Source organism: Medicago sativa, chromosome 1, assembly GCF_051527215.1.
Source record: "Medicago sativa cultivar Bolivia chromosome 1, Bolivia_mono, whole genome shotgun sequence".
Taxonomy (NCBI): domain Eukaryota; kingdom Viridiplantae; phylum Streptophyta; class Magnoliopsida; order Fabales; family Fabaceae; genus Medicago; species Medicago sativa.
Window position 1 is genome coordinate 92,994,969 of NC_140749.1, and position 14,469 is coordinate 93,009,437.

At 34.2% G+C, this 14,469-nt stretch overlaps 1 protein-coding gene across 4 annotated transcripts; it reads left to right on the plus strand.

The window, feature by feature from the left end:
* Positions 1–816: 816 nt before the first annotated feature.
* LOC146959255 (lysine-specific demethylase JMJ26-like) lies at positions 817–14,127 on the plus strand. 4 transcript variants are annotated; one of them, XM_085740807.1, is made up of 13 exons: positions 817–1,886; positions 2,007–2,122; positions 2,313–2,412; positions 2,494–2,632; positions 2,924–2,987; positions 3,066–3,801; positions 4,764–5,093; positions 5,580–5,912; positions 11,386–11,458; positions 11,557–11,642; positions 12,573–12,692; positions 13,461–13,519; positions 13,707–14,127. In XM_085740807.1, exons 1-13 carry the CDS (start codon positions 927–929, stop codon positions 13,732–13,734), a joined length of 3,144 nt encoding a protein of 1,047 aa, XP_085596933.1. In that variant the 5' UTR covers positions 817–926; the 3' UTR covers positions 13,735–14,127. The 4 variants fall into 4 exon arrangements, 2 of the variants coding, with proteins under 2 accessions (XP_085596933.1, XP_085596934.1); XR_015024842.1 differs by lacking the exons at positions 11,386–11,458; positions 11,557–11,642; positions 12,573–12,692; positions 13,461–13,519; positions 13,707–14,127 and adding exons at positions 7,645–8,796; positions 9,144–9,585; XR_015024843.1 differs by lacking the exons at positions 11,386–11,458; positions 11,557–11,642; positions 12,573–12,692; positions 13,461–13,519; positions 13,707–14,127 and adding exons at positions 7,656–8,796; positions 9,144–9,585.
* Positions 14,128–14,469: the final 342 nt, after the last annotated feature.

Consider the following 14,469-nt stretch of genomic DNA (forward strand, 5'->3'; position numbering starts at 1 on the left):
CAAGCCACTCTGAAACCCTAGGTCAGAGGCTGTGCAAGGACTCATAGCTAAAAGCTCAGTTGATAGGACAATGCATTATTATATGCAGGGGCCGATGTTCGAATCCCAGACTCCCCATTTATTCATCTTATAAGGTGTTACCTGAAAAAAAAAAAAAATTAGAGATGGCATTGATTGATTGAGGGCCTGTTTGGTTCAGCTTCTGCCCAGCCAAAAACAATTCTCTACAGTGCCAAAAGCAATTCTAGCCAAAAACAACGTGTTTGGTTTGGCTTTTCAGAATTGCTTTTATCCTCCAAAAGCAATTCTCCATGAAGCTACAAATTCTAACTTCTAGCTTTTCTAGAATCAATTGTAAACAGTAAATATTATATTTTATTATTACAACCTATTATTTTCCTTTATTGCCCTTTATCAATTCTCTTTCTTTATCAATTCTCCTTTAGCTATGTCTATTTTAGTAATTATACATTCAAAAGCAATTCTACGTAATTGTATCCAAACATAAATCAGTTTGTTTAATCAATTCTACATAATTGTATCCAAACATAAATCAATTCTCTCAGAATCAATTCTGTCAGAATCAATTCTATCAGAATCAATTCTGTCAGAATCAATTATATTCAAAGCTGAACCAAACACACACTACTGATTCCTGAAGTACAATCTTGGCGGTGGATTTGAAAACTCTCCCTCTCTTTTCCTCAAAATTAATTGTTTATTTATTTATTTTCCCGAAAAAACTATTAACGTGTCGAATCAAATCTCGTGTTTTTGAGCTGAAGAAAAGAAACCCAATAGTTAGGTTTAGGGTTCACTTTCACCGTTTTATTCTCTCTCTTTCTCTCTCTCTCTCTCTCTCTTCATTCCGCATTTTCTTCCTACTCTAAAACATAAAACCTTTCTCTCCATTTGAACTTTTTCCCATGGCGGGTGAAGAAAACAACACTGGTGCTGAAACGGTGCCGTTAAAGGTTGATGACGTGGCACAAGAATCAGTTCCTGATCGTGAAAAACAAGCTATTGTCTCCGAAACGGCGTCGTTGAAGGACGATTTAGCTTCTGATGAAGGTGATGACGTGGCAGCCGAAGATTCTTCTTCCGTTAAAGTGATAAGAAAATACGGTAGAAGGAAAAAGAAACCAGGAAGAAAGAGTAAGGCTGAAATCGAGAAGGAGAAGACGGAGGAAGCGTTTGAGAACGGAACAAAGGAAGAAACGAGTAAAGGTGATGATGACATGGCAGCCGGAAACTCTATTTCCGTTCATGCCACTCCGGCAAAGAAACGCGGTAGAAATACAAAAACCGAAAAGGAAAATAAAACAGGGGAAGGTGCTGATGTGGTAGGAGGGTTTTCTTCTGTTGGCGTGAGGAAGAGTGAAAGGCCTAGGAAGATTAAATCATTGAACGAAGATTACTTGTCGGATTTGGATGAGGCTGTGAAGAAAAAGGGGAAACGTGGTAGGAAGAAGAAGGTCATAATCGGTGTTTCTGATGAAAGTGATGAAGCTGAACATAAAGGGGAAAATGTGAAGACAGAGAAGAAGAAACCTGGTAGGAAAAGGAAGGAAATTTCTAGTTCTGGAGATGAAAATGAAGCTGAAAAAGAGGGAGTAAATGTCAAAAAAGAGGAAAAGAAAAAACCTGGTAGAAAAAAGAAGGTAAGTCATAATAGCTCTGAAGAAAATGATGAAGATGAACAAGATGGGGAAAATGGTAGAACTGTTAAGATTGAGGAGAATGAACTGACCAGTGAAAAGAATTTGGAGAGTAGTGTTTTATCCGATGATATTAAAGGTTATTCTTTAAGAACGGCTAAAAAAATCAAGCTTGAATGCATTGAACAGCATCAAACGGTCGCAAAGTTCAACAAGAGAAATTCTAAGGTGACATCAAAATATCTCTGCTAATTTATATATCAATTTGCGGATATATGTTTACATGCTTGAGTTTGGAGTTGTATGTTGTATGTAATTGTAATTCTGTTAATGTTTCTCAATCAACAGTGGATCGAAGAGGAATCCTTGATGTGCCATCAATGTCAGAGAAATGACAAGGGCAGGGTTGTCAGATGTACAAAATGCAAACGGAAAAGATATTGCATACCCTGTTTAAACAATTGGTACAACTTCATTTACTTCTGTTTTATTTTGTTTAACTTGCTTCATCGTTTGTTGGTTGTCTTGTTATTGAACAAGACTTATTCAGGGGATATTTGAATAAAGTTATTATTATTTTGTAAAAGTATAATTGGTTTGGGTTGTGGATGACTAAATCTAAACCAGTGTATGTTTTTATTGCGTCTAATTAAGGTATCCTCACTTGAAAGAGGAGAAAATTGCTGAGGCATGTCCAGTGTGCTGTGGTAATTGCAATTGCAAAGCTTGCTTGCGATCATCTGTACTTATCAAGGTCAGTTCCCCCCTCATAGATTAGCCATTCCTGTGATTTTTTGTATTCTACATTTGAAATGGATAATCTTGTTCCCTGTAGGAAATTAAAAATAAGACGGAAACCAACAACGACCATGACGTCGAGCTCTCCAAATATATGCTGAAAGTACTTCTTCCATATTTAAGACGTTTGGATGAAGAGCAAATGGCTGAGAAGGAGATAGAAGCAAAGAGACAAGGTATTTTTCCGCAAAGAGTCTTACTTCTTGCAATCAATCCATCTCTTCATGGTTTTGATTCTTAATTTCTTTATCCTTTTATTGATGTGAGTTGCTTTTCCCATGCTTCATGGTTTTGACTCTTAATTTTAGAATTAATTATATGCTCCTTTTGGATTATTTACATGATTGATATCCTGCTTCGAACTATTTTTAATACATTTGCTTTTTGATTATGTGCTAAGTTTGTATTTCTTAGTTTCATATATTTTCCAATTTTTTTTAAATTTGTCATTGGGATGAAAATTACAGGGCGCTCCCTTTCTGAGCTAAAAATAGAAGTTGCAGATATCCCTAAAAAGGAGCGTGTGTACTGGTAGGGGCTTATTTGGTACATGTTTGTTTTTTCAGATATTCTAATTCGATACAGTTAATGATTTAACACTTTCTGTAGTGACATCTGCAAAACGTCAATATTCGACTACCACAGAAGCTGTGCAAAATGCTCTTTTGACATTTGTCTCCTTTGTTGCTGTGAGCTTCGTGGCGGAAAGCTTCTAGGTGGTGCAGATCCAATTGAGTTTGAGTTTATCTTCCGAGGGCGTGATTATCTTCATGGTGGAAAAGAAGAGAGGGTAAAAAAAAAAGAACCTCGTGCTGCTGCCCTGCCCGAGATTCCTGAATGGTCAAGATCTGGGTGGCATGCAAATGATGATGGTAGCATTCCCTGTCCAAAAGCTGAAGGTGATGGTGATCATGGTGTCCTTGAACTGAGAAGCACACTTCCACCAAATTGCATCTCTGAGTTACTATGTAAAGCAAAAGAACTTGAAGCAACAATTGCGCTTCAAGATGCAAAAGAGACTTTTGATAGTTGGTGTTCTTGTTTAAAGCCTGTTAGGAATGAAGAGGATATACACAATAACACAAGGAAGGCAGCTTCTCGTGAAGATTCCAGTGATAACATTTTATACTGTCCCAGGGCTGTAAATCTACATAATGAGGATTTGCGACATTTTCAACGTCACTGGAGCAAAGGGGAGCCTGTAATTGTTAGCAATGTACTTGAATGTACATCTGGTTTAAGCTGGGAACCGCTTGTCATGTGGCGTGCATTCCGTCAGATAAGCAATACCAAGCACAAAACACTTTTGGATGTGAAAGCTATTGATTGCTTAGATTGGTGCGAGGTTTGTGCAATTTCTCACTCTTGAGCATGGATTTTGTTTGATTTCTAATTCCTGAGCTTGTTTTGAACTTTTCTAAAATTCAAAATTTACTACCATTTTCATAATCCTCGATCCTCATATTTTTTTTTTTACTTCTTTTAGCGAATAATGAAGTTGTTACAATTTGTTTGTGTAGTTGAATTTTATACACGTTTTTGGAATTTGGTATTTCCATCTTTCTGGTATTAATAGAAGCTTAAATGTCTTTAATTTTGCTATTATTCAATCCATGCATCATACCTTTCATGAGTGTCTTGAAAAGAATTTGGATTACCAAGTTACTCTTCCAACTATTTTTGGGTTGACAGTTGCTCATTAAGAAAAAGTTTCTAGATGGTCTGCTGCCTGGGTTATGAAGATATATCAGTACACGGTTGAAGTCCTATCTGTGTGCTGATATACATATACTTAATTACTAATTGAATTGTCTAAGTTATTTTGTCTTGGTCCTTGGTGCGCGTAAAATGCTGTTCTCCCAAAGTTATAAACATATTTGGATATGGTGTGCTTAATATATACAATGTTAATTATAACTTCTCTCATCTTTCTCTTAGTCATAGGTCTGACTAAATTTCTCATTATCTTATCTTTCAGAAGTATCTCAATTTCTTGCACTCTAATGTCCCTGTTCTTTTTGCTTGATCTACCCAGATACTTTTTTGTTACCCTTGCATCTTCTGGTTTCTGTTTTTTTATTGTTGTTTTTTCCTTTTTCTTGTGCATCCTCTAATCATCTAGCTGATGTTGTACCCCTTTTTTATGTTTTCCTTTTTTTTTGTATTCATTTTCCTTTCAATAGTTTAACAGACCAGATTAAATTCTACGTGCTTAGTTTTTCTAATTTTTTTCTTCCTTTTACCTGACATGTCTATCTGTTGCCTGTAATTACTGCAATTTTTATCTGAGTTGTTGATTGAATGCAGGGAGATATTAATGTGCACCAATTCTTTACTGGGTACACAAAAGGTCGCCCTGATTGGCTAAATTGGCCTCAGGTTTTGAAATTGAAAGATTGGCCTCCTTCTAACTTATTTGAAGAAAGTTTGCCTCGTCATTGTGCTGAGTTCATATCTTCCTTGCCCTATAAAGAATATACAGATCCTTTCAAAGGTGTTCTTAACCTTGCTGTGAAGTTGCCGGATGATGTTCTAAAGCCAGACATGGGCCCTAAAACATATATTGCTTATGGATTTGAGCAGGAACTTGGGCGGGGTGATTCTGTGACTAAGCTTCATTGTGATATGTCTGATGCAGTATGCTTCAATTCTTAGTCTTTCTAGCACTTGTGTTTCTGGAATGTCTTATGATTTTTTTTTTGTGTTTATACTGTTATTTTTGATAATAATTGAGTATCATATTGAAAGGTGCATGGTTTCATGTATATGCCTGAACTTTTTGGATGTTGCACTGTTCTTCGAAAACACTCTCATTTGATTATATTATTCAATTCAATTTACTTTAACAGGTTACTTTCCTTTGTGTTTTGGTTTCTAGTAACTCAAAAAATCATTCTTTTTATGACTAGTTGCATCATTATAAAAGTATTTTCTTGGACTTGAAATATGATTATTGCCTTTGGATTAGAAAGTTGTAATCAATGTATACTACGATCAGATGCATCGTCTTTCCTGGTCAATTTTTTGTCTGTGCTTCATTTTATTATTTTTGCTTTGTGTTTCTGAATGTATACTATATTACAAGGAAAGTGAAATGTGTTCCTTTTGTAATTGCCTTTTTAGGTAAATGTGCTGACTCATATTGCTGAAGTGAAATTGAAATCTGAGGGCATTACTGCCATTAAGAAACTGACACAAAAGCACCGTGAGCAAGACAAGAGGGAGCTACATGGCGATAATCAGGATGGAGAGACCACTATCATGCTTGATAATTCATCTTCTTCCATAAATGCTTCAGACGAAAAAAATTGCGTTCCAGTCATGGAAAATGGGGGTGATTCCTTAGACGGTGCTCTCTGGGATATTTTTCGGAGAGAGGATGTTCCTAAGTTGGAGGAATATTTAAAGAAGCATTTCAGAGAGTTCAGGCATGTCCACTGCTCTCCTTTAAAGCAGGTAAAATTAGTTAAGATAATTTTCTATGATCCGCTAGGATGCCCCTTTTTAACTTCGGTCATTAATTGTATGTTTGGTTCTGTGGTGACAAAAATTGAGTGAATCGATTTTGACTAATGGTATGTTTGGTAGAGTACAAGTAGGATAAAGAGAAATAGGCGAGAGAGAAGTTGAAGAGAGATTGATAACTTCTCTTGTTTGGTTAGGAGAGAATTTGTAAAGAGAGGCTAAAAACCAGTAGGTCCCACAGCTTTTACATTTCTCTCCACTTATGATGAGAAAGTGAGAAGAATTGAGAATTGACAATATTGACACTTGTGTTTCAAAAGTTTATTTATATTTTATTTTGCTTCTCACAATTTTTTTAGATTTCACATTTTTCATTTGATTCTACAAATTCATTTTACTAGATACTTGGAGTAGCCTTTGAACTCTAAAGCAAAGTATAGGACCACACATGCAAATCTCGTTTTCATTGAGAACCATCAAACTAATTAATTAAAATAAATCATCAATTAAAATTATTGATTAATAATATTTAATAAATAATAGATTAAATATACTATTTTTTACGGGTGTTCTTTAAAATTGAAATTAAAAAAATTAAATTATATCAAACTAATTATTAGTTTAATTAATAAATTACATGTTGTTTTAACTTGAGGGCATTATTGTCTTTTTATGGAATAATAGTATCCCATTCCCTTCTCTCTCTCTCTCTCTCTCTCACACACACACACATACCAAACAATACTTCAAATCTGCTATTTCTCATCTCTTTCTCTCCTCTCATTTTCTCACAACCAAACATGGTGTAATAGTGAGTTGAATGTAAAGTGATGTGTTAAGATAAATTCATGTAAAAGTGAGTTATGTGTAAAAATCAATTCTAGAATCGTAAGCTACAAATCCTAGGTTCAAGTAGAATTTGGAGGTAAAATCAATTATGCTTGAACAGCTAATCCTAGGTTCTAGTATATGTAATATTAGGAGGTTTTCACCATGATAAAATTGATACTATCTCGCTTTTTATCTATTTGACCTACGTCCTGGCTTATGCTTTTACTTTATTTGTTACTTTTCTTTGGTGTTATGCTTATTTTGCTTTTGTACATTGCAATAGCTTCTTTTTGGCCTTCATAGTTTAGTTTGACATTCCATCCATATGTCTTGTCTTACTTGGAAGGTTGTAACACACCTTTACTCTTTTAAAAAGAGGCTGTAGCACACTCTGACGTCATTGCTACTGTTTCTAGCAGACTCCAACTAATTATAAACTCCTATTTGTACTTTGAGTTATATCAAAGAGTTTTGTTTTCACTTCGATGTATCGCGTGCACAAAATCTTTTTGCTTGGATTAGATGAGTGTGTTGAAGATCACATAAATTGTGGAATCTGAAGATCACATAAATTGTGGAATCGTGTGTGCTCAAACATTCGGGTTAGCGGTCATATTGTTTAAACACACATTCCACGCCTTGAAAATCCCAATTTCAACCCTTTGACTCTCCCTCCCTCCCCCCCCCCCCTCTCTCTCTCTCTCTCTCTCTCTCTCTCTCTCGTGTGAATCATGCCATCCATATCTTTTCCCTCTCTTGTTTTCACTTCTATTTCTTTGCTCCTCGGTTCTGTCAAGTGTAGATACTTTGAAATGGTCTAGAAAAATGTTTAATATTTTATATGCCTCAAACTTGTGAAGAAATATATACGTTTAACTAATTTGGTAAACAGCTACATAATAGGAGATGAACCAATGCTGAATTTGTTGACGAGGAGGGGAAAAAGCTAGAGGTTGAAAATGCTTCCAAATGTTAACATTTTTAAGTGGAATATTACGGAGGATGCCAACCTACAAGTTGCCACATTCTTTTACAAAATTGTGATTTCCTTTAATGCAACAAAGGACACGACTTCCAGAATGTGTGTGAACTACTCTGGGGATTATGGGATCGGATTTACTCCACCATCTTGACATGAAATTAGAACGAAGTAACTGAATATCGTAGTTGTGATGACAATGAGTTTTGGAGGATTATAGGGATGTTTGGAAGAAGCTCGAACTGCAAATCTATGGTAGAAGACCTACGGAAGGACTATCTATGTTTTTGGCATATGGTCCTTAGGTTACATTCTTTGAGGTTTGTTGATGCTTTGCATCTCGAAAGATTTCATATAAGTTTTTTCAAATGATGGATGCAATTGTGGAGGAAGTCGGTGAAGAGAATGTTATCCAAATTCGTATCGATGATCAACAAATTACAAGGCAACCACAAATATGTTAAATAAATGACAAATGGAGTCTTTGTTGAACACCTTGTGTTGCAAATTGCATAGATATGATGTTGGAAGATTTTTAGAAGCTACTACGTCTGTGTTTGATTCGCTAAAAGATTAGTGGACAAAACAACACTATAAGACAACATCAAAAAAACTTTTATGGTACTGAACAATTTTGTATTATACGATGGTTGGTGGTCAAGGTTATTTTGGATTGTTAGACATCTTGTACTTCAGGCAAAAAGTTGTGTTGTGGTTTAGTATGGGACAAGAATATAAGTTTTTGTTCTATCCTTTGCCCCCAATTTGTCTAGTCCCTTGAACAATACAATCAATCATAGTATAACTAAAATTGTCATGTTCCGTCCCTTATTTTTTAGCAGATCAAACGCATATATAGATACCATTGCAAAGAACCAGTCGTATTTCTTTGTTTGATCAATGATGGTTATTTAATTAGATCAATGTCAACTCAAGAACAAAACTCAAGCTCAATGGTGAGAGTTATATGGTGATGAATTTTCAGAGTTGCAACAATTTGTTGTTTGTATCTTGAGCTTAACTTATGCTTTTGTAAGTGAGAAGAATTGGAGTGCTTTTGAGTCGGTATGGTTTCAAGTTCAGATTAAAATTACCTTCCATTGGTGTTGTTAAGGGAAAACGTCCATTTTGGTCTGTGAATGCGTTAGGCGCTGCCAGTTTAGTCCCTAAATGTTTGGAAATTGCAAATAAACTTTTAGCGCCTTTGTCAGTAATTTTCTGAACTAAATTGACCTATGAAGAAAAACACATTCGATGACTAAATCAACCAACAAAACAAACATTTGTGGTGATGTTTGTAATTTCGGTACAATTTGGGATCATTGTGGCACAAGTAGGACTTCTAATGACCAAAATGGTGGTTTCCCCATTGTTTTAAATACTTCAATTTACATTATTTTTAAATTTTTTAGGTTTACACCAAGAAAAGGAACTATTTGAAACAAAATACCATGAATGATTTTGTGTATGTAATGGCCAACTCAAGATTCGGGAGAAGTGGAGAAGAAATCAAATGGGTTTGACATCGATGATCAAGATGACTGAAATGTGGACGAAGTTGCTGAAAATCTAGAAATGTATTTGATTATCTAATTGAATTGAAATCGGTTCATAATGAAGTTGATAGTTGTGTTGTTGACCCAACTCGTGATAGCTGCGCATGAAAGATGAATTTGAAGAAAGTAATCGTCAACAAGGTGGAGAAGATGACGTTGTTGATGAGGATGAATTATTAATTTTATGGAGGATGATCGATCTGATTGGCGTATGTATTAGTGACTTTTTTTCGGACTTTTGGTTTTATGTTATGACTTTTGGTATTTTGCTATTTATTCACATGCCTTGTTTAAATAATTTTTTTGATGTATGAGTCATGTAACTGATTAATACTCCTTCCGGTCCTACATATAATATGATCATCTATTGCGAAGTTCCGTATATTGGTAATTTTTCTATATTCCCCTATGAAGAATGTATTAAATTTTGACTTTTCATATTATTTAATATTGATAATTTTTCTTTATTGCCCTATGATAATAGTGTATCCAATTTAGACTTTTCATATTTTAAAGTAAATTAGTAGCATTAATTAGGATTGTATTTGAAAATTGAAAGAGTGTTTATTTTTAACAATTTTTCTTACAAATTGGTGTTCATAATTTTGGAGAGAGGGAGTATGCTTTGTTTTTAATTTTATATAATCCATGTATATGAAATCCTCATTGTTTGCATATAATTGCTCACAACTTATGTGCTTAGGATCCTATGTTTCATAGATACAAGTATAGTAGGGGTGGGAATGGATCTGGATTTGCTGCAGTAGCAAATTCACACAGTTTGCCGCAGTAGCAAATCTCAACCGTCAATCCATGATCTGACGGTTCCAATTCACAGCACGGATTTCAACAATTTCATACAATGTCAAATCTTGACCGTTCACTTCAGATTAGACGGTGAAGAACAGCTACTGCGGCAAACTGTGTGAATTTGCTACAATAGCAAATCTAGATCCGGGTGGAAATATACCAGAAGGTCTGTCAGGGGCCTATGGTCCGGCTTATTTAAAGTCCAGCTTGGCCTAACTTGTTTATTAAAAAGCTCATTAATTTAAATGAATCAGGCTAAGACTTAAAGGAAAGCCTACTTGGCCTATCATACCAGAACATATGTGTAATTATATATGAAAATTGTTGTTTCCACATCATTATTTGCTAAAAAATCACATGGAAAATACCATTTTACCCCCGCAACTAACTATGGTTCTGGTAGCGAACTACATTTAACTACCGTTGTGCTAACTGTTTTAATTGATTCAGAAAAAAAATAAAATAAACACCACAAAGCGACAACAATTTGGTTCTTTAAATTAAATTCACCGCAGATCCTTACTTGAATCTTTGAAAACCCATCTAACTTTCGACTCTAACGATTCATCATGAATGACATTGTAAACTCATATAAAGAAAATGTTAGCCATACTGAAGGCTTATTGACAGTTAAACGGAGAGTGGCTCGATTCTTTAAGCAATGTTCTGATGTTTAAGATAAAAAAAAATGAGGCTTTTAACATAAATGTAAGAACCATTAAAAATTAGTGATAACTACACATTTAGAGTTCCCTGGCACAATGGTAGTTAATTGCAGTTAGCTGCCCGAACGGTAGATAATTGCAGTTGGGGTAAAATAGTATTTTTCATGTGTTTTTTTTAGCAAATTTTGATGTGGAACAACATTTTTCATTATATATACTCTATTATATTAATAATTTTTTGGTTCCTTCAATTTTTCAATACCACAAATTTGGTTGCAATTGTTTTTACAATTTAGGATTTCCAATGAGTTACAAAACTTTTGATATTACTTTCTTATTTCAATTCCCACGAGTATACGTACTTTTGGGTATTACGATTTCCAATGAGTTACAAAACTTTTGATATTACTTTCTTATTTCAATTCCAAGGAGTATACGTACTTTTGGGTATACTTTTGGGTATTACCCTCTTAATATGGGTAAGGAATTATGTTGATGTGATTAGCAATATTGAAACATGATATGCAGGGAATTGCATTATAGATGACTTGGATGTCTGATGTTCATTTACATATTTGTATGTATTTTCTAGAACTAGAATGACACGTCTTTTGATCATGTAGGTTATTCACCCCATCCATGATCAGCACTTTTATTTGACTATCGAGCATAAGAGGAGGCTTAAGGAGGAGTATGGTTAGTTATGTTTATAATGTTTTTTAATGTTTTGGGTTTGAGCAGCGGTGATCAATTGACATGGGCCATTTTGTTGACAATTTCACATTGACTTGTAGGAATTGAACCTTGGACTTTTTTCCAGAAGCTAGGAGATGCTGTTTTCATTCCAGCTGGTTGTCCGCACCAAGTCCGAAATCTGAAGGTATTACATACATACATTGTGAATTTGTTTTATCTTTAATGGAAGTGCAATGTTTTCTTGCTTGCCAAGAAATGCATATGTTGAGTTTATGGGTTTTAGATAAAAGATGGATAAGAGAAAGAATAAATATAAGTTAACTATGATTAATAATGGTTGATAATATCTTGAGAGAACAATGTTTGGACCGTCCTAATTGTTGTATACTTGTTTTCAAATTTCTCATCATGTTGTGTTAAATAATTGTCATTTGATACTAATTTGATAATTAACTTTACGTAAAATATTATTCCGAGGTAAAAAAGGTTCGAGGTTATATATAAATTCCATATTCTTATTAAAACAATTTTAAGGTCAGGAAAATGGACTCTCCAAGAGGTGGTCTTCGAATTTGGATTGAGCCTAATTCAAATTCACCAAATTTGTATTGAGATTTGGCAATCGAATGGAGTTAGGATAGAAATTGATATGATCTTATTCTTAGTATTTGGGTTGATCCGAACTCAAACTCACTATGTGATGATTGTCTACAAGACTGCAACTTATAAACATGTGTAGGACATATTATATGTAATGTAGGCTCACAACAGGTGGGAATAAAGAATAGAATTTTTCTTTTTTTTTTATTTCCCATAGCTACCTTATTTCTGGGCATGCTATAAAGGATTGACAAACACTTCCTAAAAACTACCGACGACTGTGACTCCCATCAGTATTTTCATGGGTACTCTTCACATGGTTTAAAATAGACAATCCCAAAAGGAATAACTTACTTGAATTTTGCCGATCTGTGAAATCAATGTTGGATGGCAAAGGACAGTTGCTGATTTTCACTATAATTTCTTACCACTTTTTATGTCTCTGTTGCTTTTTCTTTGTAGCTAATGTTTGAAAAGTATATAAATGTCAATGATATGTATCACCATTTTGCAGTCATGCACCAAGGTTGCTCTTGATTTTGTGTCTCCTGAAAATGTTGGCGAGTGCTTTCGTTTGACAGAGGAATTCCGTAAACTTCCGGTAAATCACAGGTCCACAGAGGACAAATTGGAGGTATGCCATGCCACTTTTGTTGATTTGATTCTGCTGTTTATACACTTGTCCAATATTGAGATATTGGATGTCCTATTTCGTCATTAGCTTCTTTCAACTAGGTTTAAACTATAGCCTAATTGCAGTTTTAGAATTTGGGCTTGATATAGCAGAACAATTTGGCCTGATTTTTTGCTATCTTCAGGTCCCGTTTATTTTGGATCTTTTTGATGTAATATTTTTTTTATAACCAAAAAATCACTTTTCTTATATTAATAGTATTTGTTTCATATTTAAAAAAAAAAAAAAAAAAAACTATTTTGTTAAAACAAATATTTTTTATCCTCAAAATGAAAAACTATTCCCGGTAGCTTTTGCAAAATCTATTTTTTTTCTAAAAAGAAGGAACTCAAGTGTAAGAACTTCAAATATATTAAAAAAAATGATTTTTACAATAGTAAACAAACAGAAATTAGCTTCTGCTTTTTTCAAAAATCTCTAGATTATTTTGAAAACAAAATCTTTTTTTTAAGCCAAAACTAACGCACCCTCAGTTTCACCTAGTGATAGCACTGTTATGCTGCATTTACTTGGTTGAACTGGTTCAAACATTCACATTTGCTTGATTCAAACATTTTTTACCAATAGATTGTTATTTGTATTGTGTATTGTTTTTCAACCTATTTCAGAACCTACATACTCTGGTCCTGTCATATCAATAGATTGTTATTGGCATTTTGTGTTTTTTTCTTTTTTATTTCTTCCTTATTTTTGCTTCTTTGGTTAAAGGTGAAGAAAATGATTATATATGCTATGCTTGATCTGGTGGAGAAGTTGGAGGAAGCAAGGTTAGTGGTTGCAAACTTCACGCCCTCTGGTTATGGATTGATGATACTTATTTGAATATATGTTGTTCACTTTGCTGTGAAAGGCATTTAAAATCATGCCTTGTCTTTGTGCATATTTTTTATTTTCTGTATGCTCACGATTTGTCTGTTTGTATCATGAACTTGATGACTGTCATTCAACTTACAGGTCTGGAAAAACCAAGGTTCCAATGTAAATTGTAAATGGATTTCAGAGAATGAATCTAGTTGGGGATGTAAATTTTTTGAAGCGTGTAGTTTGGTGTGGTGATCTTGGGTTTTTTGTATTGCAGCTGTAGGAAAGAATCCATATTTTGTTATGTCTGGCACACCTTGATGATGCATTTTTGAAACATTATGACTTATCATTGCGTTTATACAAGCATCGCCACTTGTATACATCTTGTACTAATTATTGGGTTTGTCTGGACCATTGCAGAAGCTAACTTTAGCATTGTTTTTGTCTGAATATATTCATGTGGACTTATATTCAATGAAAAACTTTCGTATATTGTGATCCTGAGACACTTGGGTACTTTGATTTTTTTTACAATTTAAAAATGAAACATGGTGTTGGTATTTTCTTTTAATTTGTTCATGATACACATTCCCATTCCTGTTATTCTTTTTGTTAGCGCCAAGTTTTATATACGCGATTACCTTTCTTGTCAATGGCCTTTGGAAGTATAGATTGTTGCTTGTGACTTTTAGGTTAGCATTTAATGGGCCAGTGACTTAGGTTTTATATAAATTATTTTTTGAGTTACCACCAAGTAGTTGTGGAGTCTTGCAAAGGAAAACATGTCAGTTTGAGGTCATTATTAGTTGTTTATCTTTTCTTCGTATGAAGATGGAATATAAAGACACTAGTTTAAACTCTTTCCGTCGTTCGAATGAATATAGCGGAATTCCATGTAAACATTATGTAATGG

What these genes read in the sequence shown, in the direction of transcription:
- LOC146959255 (XM_085740807.1), top strand. Translation starts at nt 927, where the DNA reads ATGGCGGGTGAAGAAAACAACACTGGTGCTGAAACGGTGCCGTTAAAG. An exon ending in TCAACAAGAGAAATTCTAAG is followed by an intron (nt 1,887 to 2,006) that starts GTGACATCAAAA and finishes CTCAATCAACAG; the next exon opens with TGGATCGAAGAGGAATCCTT. An exon ending in ACCAAGTCCGAAATCTGAAG is followed by an intron (nt 11,643 to 12,572) that starts GTATTACATACA and finishes ACCATTTTGCAG; the next exon opens with TCATGCACCAAGGTTGCTCT.